This window comes from Sinohyriopsis cumingii, chromosome 6, assembly GCF_028554795.1.
Source record: "Sinohyriopsis cumingii isolate HCF-2022 chromosome 6, ASM2855479v2, whole genome shotgun sequence".
In the NCBI taxonomy this organism is placed as follows: Eukaryota; Metazoa; Mollusca; class Bivalvia; order Unionida; family Unionidae; genus Sinohyriopsis; species Sinohyriopsis cumingii.
Window position 1 is genome coordinate 164,151,845 of NC_142966.1, and position 19,502 is coordinate 164,171,346.

A 19,502-nucleotide genomic window follows, 5' to 3' on the forward strand; every position below is an offset into this window, starting at 1 on the left:
CGATGACATACCGATTACGGGGAACATGTATAATATATATATATATATATATATATATATATATATATATATATATATATATATATATATATATATATATATATATATATATATATAGAGAGAGAGAGAGAGAGAGAGAGAGAGAGAGAGAGCATTTAAACACGGAATGTCCCAAAGTTCGAACTAATCCATTAACAACAAAAAAGTGGTTACATAGGCAGCATATTTACTCACTGAATACATTGTATCTGTTGTAGATACGGAACCACTGTATGTTGATTAATGATTGGATGTCTAATAACCACCATGGATTTGTGCTCTGATTTGTACTTGCACAGGTTCGCCATGATGGGCCGTCGGTATCCCCATCTACAGCCTGACTAGCGTGCCGTGTTTTAAAAACAGATGACTGATAAGCAGGTTTGCCGTACGCAAGATTTCTACCTGCATAAATAAAAAATGTAGCAATACCATCTGGACTAAATGTGTTTGTACGAGTAGGTTGGACAATAAGGACTATGAATACACTACATAAAAACAGAGTTAAAGGAAATGTTCTGACATTTACCTTCTCCCAGGTCCAAAAGTTATCATAACCAATAACTGTGAAAGGTAATATTTTCTGCAGTAAAGTACAGATACTGTATAATTAGTCTTTCTTCTTACATCTTACTCTATCTTTCATCCATTCTATCTATCTCCATATATCTATCTACCTATCTATCTATCTAATATATATATATATATATATATATATATATATATATATATATATATATATATATATATATATATATATATATATATATATATATATATATATATATATATGCAAAATGATTCGATCCTACATCTGAACCTTTCGCAGTCTTTGGGAGTCAAAGTCAAAATTTACCTTCAATATCCGCAGAGACATTTGCTTTATGGTACAGCAGAGCTTTCCCAAAAATTAGACATGCTTAATTATTTAGATTTGGCCGCGGACCTTGTTGAAGATCCGGTATCAACTGTTTTCCTGTCTTTGATATAGATCTGCAGCTCAAGATATATAATATTATATATATCCATACGTAGCAGCAGCATTTTTAATACATGTTATATCATTTATGATGCCTCATTTTAAAGTAATTGCATTTCGTGGACTGATTTACAAGTTGAAATGCTTCTACATTATACTGAATTCTGTTTCCGACAATTTTGCATGATGTGCTTACCAACCAATACGAAAAGAGCATGTTCTGATCAACAATTTGCAATGAAAGAAACGGTCTTGAGACGTATTGTTCGCTTATTAAGTAAATGCAGTGAAGTCTGTTGGTCATAAAAGTAATTTTCTCCGTTAGCATTCTAACTCTAGCGTGTATATGCTTTTCAACGTCATTGTAAACTGTTTTGAATGTATATCTATCTTTAAACCTTTGATCATAATAAGTAACGAATTAATTCTTTCTTTTCATGTGTTTCCTTTTTGTCGAGCCGATATTATTGATATTGCTTACATACAGCTGTTTCTTTGGTATGCGCTGAATGTTTTGCTGCTAATATCTAACATTCCCGAGTTAAAACGTAAATTAGAACTAATTGCTTTCTTATTAATATAAAACGTTAAGGCATGGCGGCGTCTTTCTCTTCAGGATTTGTCGAAACCATCACTCCAGTAAATATCTTAATAACTTTGAGGAATCAAAAAATTCTACCGTATGAAAACCCCACTTGAACAAAGTAGAAGTAAGATCTATCAATTTTCTTGAAAAAATATTTCTGCAATATGATTCAGTGTTTTACATTTCATAAAAAAATTTTCTATTCTGTCCTAGTAAATTTTTCTAAGTTGATAAGGTGAATGAGTTTACCTGCAGGTACCTGCAATTCGCACAACTCCAATGCAGCGTCAGGCACATTAGAAGTGATGTTCAAATATTGTCCATAAAGTGGCATGTCACATTTAACGAGAAATTCTTTTCGGTCGATGGTATGATTCACAGAGGAACACATGGTATTGTCGTTTGTGCTATGGATGCTGACGTTGAACGGAGGAATTAATCCTAAAGGTAAAAAAATAAAACATGCATAGAAATTTTAACATTTTTCAAGAACAGAACTTGATTTTACAATAGCAGTTACTATTACTTTACTGAAACTCTAATATGCGTATGTAAATTCGAATTCAGTGCAAACTTTTATTAAAGTAATTTGGACATGTATAAAGACTAAAGCTAAGAAAGTGATCATATTAAATATAATTTTTGTTTCATAATTAGTATCTAATTTGGAAGCAATAGTGTGGTCGTGTGCATTTAGTTGCCTGAGTGTTTAGTTTTCTTCCTTTGGGGAAAAATAAATGGAACACTTCTCTACGTTAACATCTTATTGACTTTCTGGTTACTATTCGTTTGACGTGCAAAGCGGGACAAAACAATTGGATATTTATGACTTGTCCAATTTGCAATAACAAGAAAACTACACATACAAATTTCTTTTAAGATTTTTCATCGAGAGTTGATTTTGTGGATACATAATACCGTTTGTTCATATTGATAGTTATCTTGAGTTTAATCAGTGATAGCCCATACTGTGTTAATGCTGTATGTCCGATTGGTGAAAATACAAAATGATTTAATTCCTCTCAGCATGCTTTAAACATAGATCACACACTATTATATTATTCTGTTTCATCTCCTCAGACTTGTTATCATCTTCCCCAAGCTTGATTCCGATTTGGCACTGGGGCGGGCAAGTATAGTGTTGAGAAACGTTTACGCCGTCCCGACACAGGATATATTCGTGTTGCAAAATCAAAAATGTTCAAATTGTTTATAGGATGCTTCGAGGGGCATAACAATTTCGAGTGTATGAAATTCAGCCAGTATTCTAAAGCCTGATGCAGAGTGTAGAGGCGCTTCATAATTAGCTGGTTTGCTTCGAGGGAGCGTTATTGACTGTCACTTGGAAATTGTTTCTGTTGTTGTCATTTATAGTATTCAAAAGCACGATCAGTGACCATTGAACAACCATTTTGATGGTCAAGATCTCTAGCGTTGGGATACCGTCAGGTTCCTGTGCCGCTGATTTTGTCTCCTCAAATTCATTCTCCAGTTATTTGTATAATGTGGATAGAGACATAAGGTTACATGGATCATCTATATGTCAGTACAATTCAGTTTTTCCACTTCTTTTCTCCGTGGGCATCATGTCTTTTGCTTTAGACTTGAGATTGATGGATAGTTGTAGAAAAAAGAACCCAGTGATTCGCGATAAACATCACATTCACTTAGGCATCCACCTGCGGTGGCTATATATTATTTCTTCCATTCAGCTGGCTCACTGTTTCGGCCAGGCTAAGAAGGATTTCCGTATGTAACTCTTCTGTCTCGTAGACTTCTGTGGTGAGTGTGGACTCATCTCCCTTGGGTAGATTCTCCAAGCAGACGACATAGTCTGACAATTCAATATCTTCTCTCATGCAACAAAGAAACGTTGTAGAATAGAATGCCAAATCTTATCATATAAAGGAAGCACAAACAAATTCTAATAGGACGAAACATGTTAAAATGTGTGTAAGCGTATGTCTTAATACGGAAACAAACTTCATCCATCTTGCTCCATCCGCTGCGCGCTTGGTGTAAAGAAAATCTGGAGCAACGTCGCTGTGATTAATAATCCAAGAACTACATACTAAAATCAGCAGCTTATTGTCAGATTTCCAGACGTCACCAGCAATGATATCATTGTGCCGGCACAGATAGGCTTAAATTTACAACTTCGACACAAAAGGGCAAGGCACCGACAGTACACCTCGCACCTCATATAAAAGATCAGAGTAAAGTTTGAAGATAATGAATTGGCCTGAATTGACAGTGCCGATATTTGGGGCGTCTACAAGAATCTTTGGCGGACGGGAAACAATCGAACTATTGCTGTCCTTTAGGGCATGCAAAGCACTAACACTCACGCTATCTGTGTCGGCCCTGACAACGCCATCACCGATACAAAGCCCAATGCGGCAATCGCCACTTTACTCCGAGCTGATATATTATGACATACCATCCCACCATTTTGGCCTTTCTGAATAACTCATTTAGAGCTGAAGTAAGGGTCACAAAAAAGGGGGCGAGTTTCACCATCAGTTGTATCTCACAAGAGTATAACATTGCATTCCATGCAGAACTCACACTCGATCGCTTACGCATCTGAATGTGGAGCCATCGCGGAATGGTGGTGAATAAAATCGACGATGCGTAGAATATCAAGCTTAACAAGCCAGCAAAACGCATAAAAGCGACAGTTTGCCTTTTGAGGATGCCACAAAGAGCGCTGAATTCGCACATGATACTGAGTATTTGTACAAGCCCTATTTAAAAAGGTGTAGGTAAATATCGAGGGCATCCAAAACCTGATCTACACCCCAGGTTATTTGTAATCCAGCAGTATAAAGAGGCCCTAAAATAATGGTGAGCGCATCTAACAAGTACCATCATTTGTCGCTGCTTTGATGACAAGAGCGTGTTTGCCTGAGAAATTCTAGAATCTGCATTTATGCAATGTGATAGTATCGTTATCACCTGTTCTAATATATGCCTGAAAAGGTATGCTACAGACCGTTGGTTCGGCAATAGAGACGAGGCAATATTTCTGACCAAATCTGAACGCTATGGTTTGGATGATCCGCTTTGTGGCACCACAAGTTTCTACTGGACGATTACTCTATCCTATCTTACGTTCGACATGAAGGTCACAACTTTGAAGTACAACATCGATTCCCGTGCATTTCATTTATTGCAAAGAGGAAGCCCCATACAGGCAGTCGCTAATATTAAACGATATCACTAAAGCCGAGCAGCAAGAAGAGGCCTATGAGTTTCTCAGAAAGGAGAGTGTCCTACCAGTATGTCGTCCTCGACCTTAACTAGTTCTCTATATGCTATCTCGCTGAACGTAGATAATGTGATTTCTGAATATTTTGTACGTCGCCAGCATCTCTTTAGCACTTAGAAACTTAATGTAGGTTCTTTATAAACTACTCAAAAGTAAGCATTGAACCGACCATATCAATAACTTTATACGAATGATGAAAATTTCTGCGTCTGACACGGATCGATACCATATACTATTTGGATTAAGATGTGTACCGACAAGGTCCCAGATTTCGACAATAAGCCTTAAACATGCAAAGTAATATTTTGTTGTCCCCATATATTATGCCACCTATGAATATTTTTCACTTTGAGGCTTGAGGTCACTGTGAGCTGTTCTAAATTTTGCCTTTCTGCGTCAATAACAGCTCAACCTGGTGCCGCCATTGTTCTTGTTACTCACTGCTCTTGTTGATTACGCCTGTACAGCTGGTCGGACTGTCTGTATGTCTTTCGTTGACGCAGAAACGACTTACTGATCATAATCCATAAATAAAAATCTAGCGTTCCAGCATGGTTCAGAGAGTGAATTGATCGCAGGAAATCTACGCGAGTTAAGAGTGGGAATTTGCTTGACTAAGCACTGGTGAACGCTGCTGGCTAAAGAAAAAAAAAAACAATCATGCACCCTCTCAATATCTTTAATTATAAGAACAACAACAACAGAACAACAATACTAGATTTCGTCTTCTTCTTCTTTTTCTTCTTCTTCTTCTCATTATTATTATTATTATTATTATTATTATTATGTTGTTGTTGTTGTTGTCACAGTACTGTTGATAATGTCGTTGCATAGTGACAAGACAAACATTGCTTAAGAATTGTCTCTGCTTGGAAGAACGTTAATTTCTGTATTGTTGTATTCACAATTTCTTCAGTCATAAATGTGCAGAACATATGCTATAACTGACACGAAATGAACATATGAGAAAAACTAAGACAAATACGAAAGCTGATTAAATGTATTCTACCTGATTTGGAAAACAAAAGATGTACTTCTCCGATTTTCACATCTCGTCCAAAATCAATCGTTACATAAGCAACACTAGATTTAGATGAACGTTGTTTAGAGGCACACGTTTGTCTCGAACCATCTACAATACGACGTGCTGAAGATAAATGATTACTTGTCTGCCCTGCGCCATTTGCAATGTTGACTGCAAAATAAGGAACAGTGATCAAGGAACTATGCTACAGAAATATTTGTGGCAGCGGAGATGTTAACTTCATAATTTCAGCATTGTACTCCCTACTGTTAAACTGTATATGAGTTTATGTCTGTAAAACCTTCAATAGAGCTAAAGATTGGACCCATCTACAAGTACTCTATTTTATTGCACCTTTTGTTTTATTTTCCAATCCTCGTGAAGGGATGCACTCAATAATGAAGAAGCGCATTCAGGAATGTTTTCAGATTACAATCTTACATCGCCACCTACATTGCCATATGTACTGCATATCATCTGAGATGTCACGTACGTATCCTTAAGAAATATCGTACAAGATATTGCCGCTTTGTCACTTATTGTAATTATTATTGACTAGTGATCACATTATACGAGTCCACAAGTTTGAATATGTCTAGAAACATACAGTATGAACAGAACAGACATGCTGATAGAACTATTAACGTACTAATGTCCTAACTTTCGCCTGTACGTACTTATACGTTTGCATTCTTACACAGTTACTTAAATTGCATACAATTTTACTTGGTTACTTCCTTCTTCCTTATGTACTAACGTACACTCTTATCAATTTAGGTACTTATGTTGATAAGACTTGCAATGATAACGAGGGGATAAAGCTAATTTTTAAAACTATTGTCATATGTGTTCGAATGGTTTTTATCACAAGATTTATACAGCGCATCACGACTGACCCTTACACTGCAATATTGTTTACTTCGATGAACTTGTATAATGTGTTTATAGAAAGAAGAAAGACAATTAGAAAAAATGTAATTACTTCTGTGATTTTAATAAATATCAGATTGACTCTAGTAGGCAAATATAATGTCTTTTTCTAATGTCTCCAAGTTTCATTATAGCATTAATATATACATTAAAGATAAATGTACCTACCATATTGACAGCCTGACCCCATCCATCCAGCTTCACAGTCCACACCGGATTGACATTGACCTGTATTTTTATCACAATAGTATGCTCCACAGTGACATTGATATTCACATGATGGACCGAAACGCAACGGGTCTTGGCACCATTTCTTAGCTGAAAGATCCGTAACTTTTGAAGGTATTTCTTATTAACAAATATAAACTCAAAGTATCAATAATACTGAAGCAACAATAAGAGTAAAGTGTAGAGAAGAAACGAAAAACGGCAAGATAACTATATGCTTTCAAAAAGTAGGGCAAAGACATAATATCGAGTTGAATGTTTGAATCGAAACTGGTGTGTCCAATATCATTAAGGGTTGGATATGAAAAGGGTGATGCTTTATTTTGTCCGTTCCGCCCATATGATATTACATATTTTTATCTCATTGAAGTTTATTATAATATTATATCATCTTTCAAAGGCTAGGATATGTATTTCCGATTTAAGAGCTTAAGACATGTCGCATTGCGAAATCAATACATATGGAGTTGATAAAAGTTGCAGGAACTTTGTTCAAAGTTCCTCAAAGCGGTTGATATATATATCATATAAATCATATAACAATGAATAAAACTGCAAATGTATACCAATCGAAAAATAAGAACATTCATGGCTAGATTGATAGAACGAATGAAGACAGAAAGTAATGAAAGGAAAAAAGCCATTAGGAGACGTACTTGACATTATTTGCTCTTTTTATTTATTTTCCTAAATCTGTGATCTCAATATATTATTATCATACATCGATGTGCTGATATTGAAATTCCAATATACTATGCAGGGATCTATTTTAGTATTCCGAGACCGTGGTTTAGGAATCGGAAATCTCGGTTTATTAGTTCGAGGAAAACATCTCGGTTCACTGTTTAGAGAACGTTTCTAGTGATCTGTGTTCGTCACTTTGACTCTTGTCAATTGGTGAATGCAGATTAGACACGAATTAAGCAGTTGTAGGTAATTTATGTTTAGTCTGTGAATTAAAAACTGACATTTATTGTAATCAAAATAAAATCAATCTCGCGGGGTGGCAAGCTTATTAGCCAATGTAGCAGATGGCAAATACATTAGTATATTAAACGAGGCAGTTTCTCCCCTGATCGCTAACCTGTATCACAATCATTTACATTGTACAAATATGCAGGAGCACTGAGTCTGGCGATGATTTGTTAACAATTCTGTTTAAATAGCAATATATACTACGACAGTTACAATGTAGCAATAAATGGTTTCGCACGTTGTCTAAATACTCTGTTTACTCGTACTGCTATATATTTACCGTATTCGTATGATCACTGATGTGTCATCAAAAAGTGTAAGTCATGTATAATGGGGCCGATTACACAATTAATTTGAACTGAACAATTTTCATTATGCATGTTTACTTTATCTGTATATGGAATTCTATTATTTTTGAGGCATCAGTTTGAGTATTTTCTGGCAATAACTTCACGTTTACTCCAACCTTTCCACCATTTTGAGGAAATAAAAAAATTCTTTAATTGTTTTTGGCATGGTTGTAGAGATTCCGGTGACACATAGCGCCTAAGTGATTCTATTAATCATTAATGGATATAACAAGGCGTTTTAAAACCGTATCTTATAAAGGATCATGTCTATCATACAAAAGCATGTGTATATAAATTGTTCGCATGAGCCAACAGACATAACTTATGCTATACAGTTTTCATCCACTTCAAACTACCATGTGACTAACCACCTCTATGTTGTTGTAAAACACTCGTTCACTCCATTGTAGAAAACCGTTCTAAGTGGCCACTTCTCTTACTAGTGCACAATAACCATTCAAACCTGCTGAGATGTCACTGACCACTTAAACCTGATCCAACTAACGTTGAGCCTTCATGACAGTCAAATTGTACTACTCCTCTGATCTAGGCCACTGGTTTATAAAAACTCTAGGCCACGAACATTTAAATTAGTTTCTTATAGCATGATAGCCAACACAACAAAAAGTCAGCGCATATTCCTCAATTTTAGGAACAATGCGTTTAATCCATTTACATTTCATATTATACTCTTAAGTATAACACTTTTAATATGAAAGTTCAATCTTATCATTAAGCGCTTATTGAACTAATTTGTCAGGGTTTGGAATTGTACTATTATTGGCTTTAATTTTCCTTGTTTTTCAATTTATCATTTAGCTTAATCACTGTCCTTAAAATACATAGTCAAGAGCACAAACTCAACAACAGCTAATAGTGCCGGGCACGAAAAATAATGTATTCCTATTTTACATTTAATTAACGCGAGAGATATAAGGAAGTTAGATGTTCATTATTGTGCCCGGGTCATACAACATTCAAATACATTACACAACACAAATGAAAAATTCCCCCCAGTCTCATGGATCTACAAGTCACTGTATATATCCTTATATCAACTATGTTTTCTTTTGTGATGTGATTATTTTCTTTAGAGTCTCAATAAACAATTCATCTGCAGACACATACTCTGGTTAAATATAATGCAACGAATAATATAATGTGGAATATATTTCACATGTCTACACTGCTTTATTCATACTTTATCTTCTAATAATAAGAAAATAAAATAATGCAGTTTTTCAAGTTGCTATCTTAACATTGCTATCAATTCCTCAATTGACTCCAAGCTTAAAATCCTTTGTCCTGAGAGCCTAGCATACAAAATAGAGGACTACGTATTTATCCATGTATGCTACATTTTAGTCAAAAATGAACTTCATCTTCAATTTTATAATGTTACCAATATAAAAATGTGCCATCTTCTATACTTAGAGGAAAAACATAAACTCCTAAATTGTGTCATTACTGATATTTCCTTTCAGCGCAAAATATATCTTTAAATTATCAATATGTTCATACTGTTTTAACACAATTGTATCCTCTAGGGCCAAGTATGTATATATTCATAAAATATAATATTTTAAAATTGTCCATGTCACAGTTCACAAGATTCTGAAAACCTTAGTTAATATGAATCCTCTTAAATAGATCTTTAATCTTCTCTGACTTATTATTGTAGCATTTTTGATAGTTCCATCTGAAGGCCCGCGTAGTGCGCCTAAGTGTCCATTTATATAAGTCCCGTAATTGACCACTGAAGTCCAGCTTCGCTTCATTCTAGGCATCTAGTCAGTGACCGCAATTATAGCCAGTATTGATATATATCTATGCACACCATGGTAATACTGCAGTGATCTGTTTTACACTGTATCTATATCCTTGCACGGTATAAATCCCTATAATTAAGTGACATAATCTGGAATTGGTGTATAATATTGTGGAATTAGTATAGGAAAGGATTTAAACGTAAAGTTTCTAAGATTATGTACTTTTGAAATAAATAATAACAGAGCCTTGATTGCAACATATGCAAAAAGTGTAGTGTGTGTATGAATTTTTGTTTATTCTCTTTTAATGTTCCTTCTTCTAGAAACCAAAATTCGCATGGAATATAACAACAATTTATGTCAAACTATTCCTTAACATTCCGACCTAGACAAACATAAAAATACTCCAAAGCATTGTACTCCTACAAAATTAGATACAGTTTAAATTTCTTGGAATTTATTTTACACCTTTCATTGAATATGACCAGAGCTCATAAAATTGCTTGCATGTCCCCTTCCTTTTACGCCATACAAATACAAAGCTATATCGTCCAGGTATAGTAAATTAAACAGTTTGAGTCCATTGTTGTCAACACATCATCTGTCCAGAAAGATTCCAGTACATCATTCCAGTTAGTTTTTCACGTTGTTTTGAATTTGTTTAAATAAATAGGTGTACAAGTCATTTCTTCCACCATTACAGTATAAAGATAAAGATAAATATAAGCATGCAGTCTGTCAATATCAACTCGCGTTGGTAATATTTTTTTAAAAATATTTTGTGTTACGTTTACAGGTGCTGGTAATATTCTTAAGAAAGACAAATGGTGATCACACTGGCATGGAGTGCCTTTACACAAAGGTCACGAGGATGAGACTCACCAAGATGAATGCATAGTCTGGGGGTTTCCTTTGCTGGCCGAGCTAATGTCACATGTTTGGTTTATTGACAATCGGTTGATATGTAATAAACTAAAGATATTTATGCTTATTAAAGTTATCATTATATATATATATATATATATATATATATATATATATATATATATATATATATATATATATATATATATATATATATATATATATATATAAATAATCATGAGAGCTTTACTAAGCGTAAATAGCTTTAGGTCATAGATAGTCAACCTCTGGTTTCCCACGGTGAAAAAAAAATATGTGTAATGATCTGTTTACGGATCAGATCAACCACTTTTTGTCCAAAGTCTGGAATCAATCATAATACATGACGTTGTTGATGGACTGTATATCAAGTACTTTGCTTTGTGGGAGAAGCGTTGTCGGATACGTTCCGATACGTAAACTCAAGTCATCGCGTAGTGGATAGAACTTTTTCTCAAGCCTTGAGCAACGAAATGTGGAGTCGAATCCCTGTGAATAATACTTCTAACGTCAATATCAAGATAACACAATAAAGATGAAATCAGTTGATTTGTTTCTTTACAGTGCTCCAATAGTTCCTTCACGAGGTTTGTCAGCGATTGCACTATCACACATTTTAGTAACTCAAACATTCAGAATTCCGACACATAGAAACCGTTAGGAACGTCATCATATATATTTTGTCCGTTGAATCCAAAACATATGCATCCTTCTACTTCAATTTTCTTTTTACAATTAAAATAAGCTTCACACACAAACACAATATGAACATCAATATTTTATCAAAGAAACAAGTTTAATCATGCCGAGCCTTGCTCGGTACCGTCTATAAATTTGTTTACAATATAATGACTTTCGGGAATCCCGAATCCTTTTACATAACAAAGCTGACTGAGTAATATCAGTGCATTCAGCTGAATCAGCTAAATCCTTTTAACTGTATTGTTTGCTTCCAAAGCACCATAATGTATTCATTTGAGACGAGGAAACTTCTTTTGACCAAACGAAAATGTCATTATAGCACTGTGTCAGTCTTACTGCATTCACCATTATGACACATATTTAAATATCACGCCCAAGAGCTTTGACGAACTCCTGAGCCTCTGAAGGAGATTCTCGCCGTTAATTTACGATACGTTTGTCGCAATAACCGTAACATCAGAATGGTCAAAAACATCTTTGTATTTTCGGTGAAAGCCTTTCCATACGGTCTGTTGGATTCATATGTTACACTATCAATCCCGAAAACTGAAGCATGATATACAATACTGCCATCACTTTGATCTACGTTTGTATGTCTAGTAGACAGATGCTCAATATTTGGCGACAATTTATCTGTTATAGTCTTTTCAACCGCCAAACTAGGTGTCAGTGTCTATTTTAAGAACCTCTATTTTCCCTCTTAATATAGATATTAATTCGGCTGATTTCCCGAAAAGTTATGGCACCAATCAATGATCCATTTCACGTTTGCAGTACGCTTGCTATATTTCTTGCAAAGGTGTATTTGAATGTTGTAATGTATACGTATTAGGACTGGTTGCATGTCTAACGTTCTTATTACATTTGCGAATATCATCTTCGGTCGTTTGCCTGGTAGCAAGTTTCCTTTTTCACACAATGAACTCGTCCACCTCGTGAACTTTATCATCTGAACATTTGTTTGTGAACTGATTCTTGCATTTATAAATTTCCTTCTTTATATATATATATATATATATATATATATATATATATATATATATATATATATATATATATATATATATATATATATATATATATATATATATATATATATATATGTGTGTGTGTGTGTGTGTGTGTGTGTGTGTGTGTGTGTATGTACATACATAATTTGATTGTATGTTTAACTGTTATCCATGATCTGAAGCTGTAAACCAGGTATTTAGGTTGCAAGAGATCATTGTCAGTCATCTTTACATCTAGACTAATTTTTTATTTTGGAAATATTTACATCCTATGTTAAGTGAAAATGTATATAAATATGGATTTGTTAAACAAAACTAATTGATCCCTGTTCTAGATCAGTTTGTCGGATAAACTCCGAGAGCAATTATGTATTGTTAATATTCATTGGAATTACAAAAGTGCTCATTGACCCTTGGACTTATACACGCGTCTGTGTATTAATGCGTACTAATTCAACGACGTTCTGGGCTGCATCAATGTGTTACACCTGGACGTTCACGACCATTGGAATTCATTGAAACAATAATATATTCTTGTACTTGTGAGACGATATTTAGGATTATTTAGGACTGAATTGATATTAGAGGTAGTGCCTCTTAAACTTTTCTCTTTGTATTGTAGAGTAATAACTAATTTGTTGATATCACTTCAATGTTCGGTTTCACTTCTTTGTGCTATATATTTTAATGTATGTTGTCTTAACCACACACACACACACACACACACACACACACACACACACACACACACTTAGATAGATGTTGGTCCATGCATAATTAGTGTGTTTGTCACATATTTTCCTTTTCCCCCACAATACTGGTTTGGATTTATAATTCGTATTGTCACTATTTTATTGTGTTCGTTAATATTATGTTTAATATTATATAATCAGAATCTAAAATGACATATATTTCCAATATGTTTTAATTATCATGTTCCTCTATCCCGCTGTATATGAACTATATGAACCTATCTTTCGCTGAATGCGCCATATCCTTGTTTTTCAAGTTGTTATTATGTTCCAGTGCAAGTATACGAATCAGTTCTGGGTGAAATATTTACAGGAATTTGATGATATGCCACCAGTATCTTGAGATTTATCTTCATTCAGTTGTTAGTAGCTGTTTGTCTTTCTTATTTATATTTGTATCGTGTATGATTCACAATTCGTGATTATTTTTGTCAGTCTTGTTTGGAACATATACAGCTTCGCATCATGTAACTGTTATTTCTATATGTATGTTTTGCATTGTGCATATATGTTGATAATAATGGCAAATATATTTCTTTACATTTATTCGTTTCATATGTCGCTTGTCCCTTGATATAGAGTCAATGAAATCTCAGTATTTTCATTCTTTCTCTTTTTTTTCCCTTAAATTGGTTAATTTTTATATCATCTTTGTGATCTTTTATTACTTTTGCGTTTTTTTTGTCAAGCATTTAGTCTCATTTCCTGTTCATTTCCACTACGATTTTCAGTTACTTTCCTATTTGCATCCTTTTAGTTTCCAATATAAGTGCTTTGCCACTTTTGGTAGAATATTCATAAGTCCCTTCTGTTTCTTTCCAGTATATTGTACCTGATAATCCACTTTTCTCTTCCACATCTTGGTGTTCTTCATGTTTAAGATCTATTTGACTGGAAAATGATCTGATTATATTTGTTCCAATAAATTATATAATATTATGTCCTTTTCAATCGTTTTGCAAATGTAAAATTAATCTTGTCTACTTCCATTCTTCATGTCATAATTATACATACATTGTGGTTTATTTGAATCTGACGTTCTAACGATATCGTTTGTTGTATTGTTTACCATGATGTTATTTCTATGTATTCGTTTTGAAGATCCCTTGTATTATTATGGTCATCCACAAGACGATTTAAGTTTCCTTTTTCCTTCTATTGTTTCCACAATTTTCGAAGTCGGTCCAAAAAATCCTTTATGCAGATTGTTGGTGCATATTTATTTATAAAATAGTAATCCTGGACATTTATATCGATCATTCAAAACTGAATTATTTTGATAGGTTCTATATTTATCCAAGATTGTTTATAAATATTTTCTGATATAATTGTTATGGTCCTTTGTCTTGCGTCTTTTTGCAAATTATCTATAGCAACATCATTTAATTCATCTTCTGAGAAACAAGTTTCCTTCATTGACTTGTTTAATATTTCTTGCAAACATTATTCGAAGGAATGTTGTTCTTATTGCCTAAGTTTGTTATTTTAAATATCATCCAACTGGGAAATTTAAAATCTCTTTTTTTCCTGTTGTACTTTTATTGTATTTTTGTGCTTTCGTGTTTTTATTGCTATCCTTGATTTAAGTTTGTTATCTGGTTTGCTATATATCTTCAGTGCTTGTATTTTTCATTTGATCTTTTATGTTCCCAAGTTTCCATCATAATGCTCTTTCTCTTTCCTGTATTTGATATTGCTTTTGTCCTGTAGTATACGTTTTGTTTTAGTTTCTTTTTGTTACAATTGTTTGGATTTATAGCTATGGTGGGTGAAGGTAGGATATATTTTTACTTACAATTCTGGCTACCGTGTTCTCTTTCTGTTATCACGCCAGTTTGCGTTTTATTTTCTTTTCGCTGTTTCTTCGAACACGCCTATAGTGCCATCTAATTATAATGTCGTTTCTTTTTCAGGTTCATATTTGTGTCCAGTTTTTCTTGTACATATTTATTGTCTGTATCAGGTTTTGGATTTGTTGCTTATTTCGATGGTAACTTTTGATTTCAGTCTTCGCTCTAGCCTTTGTTCTACCTCTCTAACAGCTTGCAAGTGGCTTGCTACAGTTGTTAATGTCCATTTAAAGTTTTGTTTACACCAGGACATTGGTCCCGTTTTCGCAGGGGTAGATACTTATTTGTTCTGTCGACAGTGAAAGAAGTTTATGATGACCTTGTCCCTCTGCTATGATAAAGAATCTATCTTGTATAGGTATGAAATATATCTCTCCGGTTTCCTGCCCTATTTTGGTCGTAATACCAACGTGTGTGTGCGCATTTGGGTTCCAAATGTATTCTTTCTTAATGTTAATCATCCCGCTCCACCCTTTCCTTTCTTTGTTTTGTCTTAAGCTTGCCCAAGCTGCATTGATCAATTTTTCAAGTTTGCGAACGCCTTCTGTAAACTATGTTGCACAAAAATTATTTTAAGGACTATCTTGGACAGCTTTTTAAAGCTGAACACATATTCCATCACTGTAACTCTCATTACAATTACTTTAAAAAATCGACCGAATGCACCACTTGTCACCTTATGATCACGTAGTGACCATTATGGACACTTGGAAAAATGAAACGCAATGAGGAGGTTATGTTTGTATAGTATGTTTATCTAATGTGGTTAGTAAAAGTATGAATTCATCATTGTTAGATATACTTGCTATATGTTTATGACATACTGCAAAATCTGGAAAAATGACAACGTGCGGTGCAAGAAAGATCGACGTATACATACTTTTCAATTGTTTTGGTGCAAAAATCAGCTCGGAATAAAGAATCAAAGTGAATAGTTAGAAGACAAAGCGACTGATGTTAATAAGGCATGCCTATTACTAATATTGACTATTTCTCAACCGTCAAAATTTGAGAAATCTTCCGGGCCATCCGGCCTCTTAGAGGCCGGATTAATTTAGCTACACCACGCGCAAGGCAAACGATTAAGTTTGATGTTGATATTTTATCTTATTTTGTAGTCGTTTGGAACCAAAAACAACGACAATTCTTAACGATGCATACCAAGTTTACTATGTACAGACTCATATCAATTGAAACATGTGCTACCTTAAAATGTACAAGCATGGACACTGATTATTCTGATCCTACAGTATTCGTTGAACATTCCTAAATGATGCTGGACGCTTTTAATATAAATCACATGCGATATGGTAAATGTGACAAAGTATATACAATTTACGAAAGAGGAGTGGTTTGCAAAGCTGATACCGCCAGATGGACAAGCAAACAACCAAAGATGGCATAATGGCACAAATTGCCCAGGAGATTGACAGAAACACATATGGAAAGATAGATGATAACTTGAGGAGATGTACAGATAGTTGACGCTAGAAAAGTAAATAAATAGCTACCGCTAAAATAATTACTTAAAGTCATGCTAATCGATATACCTTTCGATTCATACAAGGAGCTGTTGATCAATTTATCTTAACGCATGTGAGAAAATCCATTTCATAAAACGAAAGTCATTGGTGATTGCCATCTGAAATAGGTGCTGGTTTGGTCATGTGTAATGCATTGCATTAAAATATAGATAAAAGTACACTTACCTTGTCCGAAGTACAGAAAGATGCTATTGATAATTGTAAAAAGAAAATATTTTTCCATCTTCTATCTAGACATATTCTTTTCGTTTCAAACAGAAGTGACTTAAGTTCTGACTAGCCTGACCTACATATGTCACTGTAACAGCAACATATTCCTGCTAGCAGCATCTCTGCCTACATCAATAAAAGTTGAATATATACTTGTGCCGATGTTAAGTAAATTACACAGGCCACGAGAGGGTAGACAATGGTAGATCTATCTGCTTTGTAAAATTATATTTGTACAGGCTTTACCACAAGGATATTCATAACTGAAGTGTTGTTTCCGTACGAATGAGATCTTTCAGTCAGATGCAAAATTGAATATGATTGTCTTTCAATCCGCACTTCTGTTAGTCTATATCATCCATCATTCTTACATACCTACATACATAGATAGATAGATAGATAGATATATAGATAGATAGATACATACATACATACATGCATGCATACATACATACATACATACATTCATACATACATTCCTACCTACCTACCGACCTACCTACCTACCTACTTACCTACATTTATACGTCATGCATACTATCTTACGAGTGATGTACCATATAAAAGTAATCAAATATATTATATTAAGCCCCTTATACACGAAAAACAATAAATGCAGTTGAACGCTAAACACTACAAATCACCAGTGCAAGCTCCATCCAAAATGTATAATAAAACGTAAAAGTTTCTATGGGCACCGTCTCGTTTCAGATACATTACCATGCACTATTAAGAACAAAAAATTTTGCCATCAATCAATGTTTGATTCTCTGTAATCATAAGTGTGCCATGTTTTAATAAAATTAAAATGTATTATAGAACTTAATTGAAAACGAGTTTTACTTTTTCTAACCGTGATGTTAAATTACTTGTTGGAAACGTGAAAATGAATTGTACTATGCGAGATCAAAACTGAAAGCAAATGTTTTGTTTGTAAAATAGGGATGCTAAATAGGACGAGAATAAATGCAACAAGCATTTCTTGATCATGACTGTCAATACACGCATTAAAAGGTTTGAAAGAAATTTTGAATTTGTATTCTGAAATCATAATACATTACATCAATCCCGATAGGTTGATAATCATTGCATTATCATTGGTATAGAACATTTTACATGTATGTCCTTCAGACTGTTCACGATAAAAGATTTCATATGCACAAAATATATGGAGATACTGGATAGAAATGCGATTATTAATTATGCTGCGTAGGAAATTCTATGACAAATTCTATGAAAATGTGAATTTATGGTTACAGCAGTATCTAATGTCGTAACCAAATGACTTGCCGAAATCAATGATATGCATGATATGCAGGATTTCCTTCCCAATGCTTGGTAAATAGGTCTCCATTGTGTTCATCAGTCGAGCTCACTTGTTATTTGCTTGGCAACAAACATTTAGCAGGGTTAGGGATTAGAAGACGCCTATGAAAACATGAAGTGACGTAATGGGCAATTCTAGAACATCCTTGGGATAGGTTATACTCTTCAGGAGCATGTATTACTAAGGTTTGTAAAAATGGAATGATATAGAAGAAATTGAAATGCTATAACGAAAACAGTTGAATGCTTTTAACTAGTATATTTCTGGAGCGATATAATATTCAAATTGAAAAAGTAAAATATCATTAGGTATGATAGATTTAACTGCAAATTAGAAAACGATAATGGCAGTAAGTGACGCCATTTTAACGAGGACAGAACTTTTATGCGACTAAGGGGGATCTAGTATGAGAAAATATGGGTCGAAAGTATATTTTGTCAGTGACTATAGCGGAGACTGAAAATGTTCCGGAAAAATGTTAAAAGTTTGGGCCAAGGCTAAACAAAGTACTAGATTCTGAAATTCTTACTGACTTAGGATGAAATTGAAGAGTCCAGAAAAGATGCTTGAAAATGTTGGCATGCACTGAAAGTGATACTAAAATTACGAAAATCATAAGGACATTCAAGAAGATTAAAGATAAACGTCCCATAAATGTATACGAAATGAAAACAGAACTTTTACAACTCGTTAAAGGATCTTAAAAGTGAAACGTTTACAAATTTACATTTTATTACTAACAAAAAACCCACCGGTTTTCATGTTAGATGTCAAAGAGGCCCAAAACCATAACTTATAGCTTCGATGATATATTCGCACAGTTTTAATTAACTGGTGGTCCAGTGAACTCATATATTACCTTCTTACTGGAAGTATGATTTTTGCAAAATATATATAGTTTGGAATTAATATACTTATTTTACTAGTGACTGATATATTATTACGAGAGGCAACTTGCATATTTCATAAATCTATTTTATTATTAGGAAAACCGTTTGATAGTAGAATACACCTACGAGAGACTTTGTGGGAACCATTCTCGTACGAATAAGA

The 19,502-nt window shown here is 34.0% G+C and overlaps 1 protein-coding gene across 1 annotated transcript in view; it reads right to left on the reverse strand.

The window, feature by feature from the left end:
- LOC149798452 (receptor-type tyrosine-protein phosphatase S-like) overlaps positions 1-17,278 on the reverse strand; it is a 44,110-nt gene extending 26,832 nt beyond the window's left edge. The window contains exons 1-5 of the mRNA XM_089963642.1: positions 17,078-17,278; positions 6,998-7,147; positions 5,885-6,070; positions 1,854-2,045; positions 235-444 (exon numbers count right to left, since the gene is read on the reverse strand). Coding sequence (XP_089819768.1) covers positions 235-444; positions 1,854-2,045; positions 5,885-6,070; positions 6,998-7,147; positions 17,078-17,135 — 796 coding nt within the window. The 5' untranslated portion in view covers positions 17,136-17,278. The remainder of the gene's footprint in view (positions 1-234; positions 445-1,853; positions 2,046-5,884; positions 6,071-6,997; positions 7,148-17,077) is intronic.
- Positions 17,279-19,502: the final 2,224 nt, after the last annotated feature.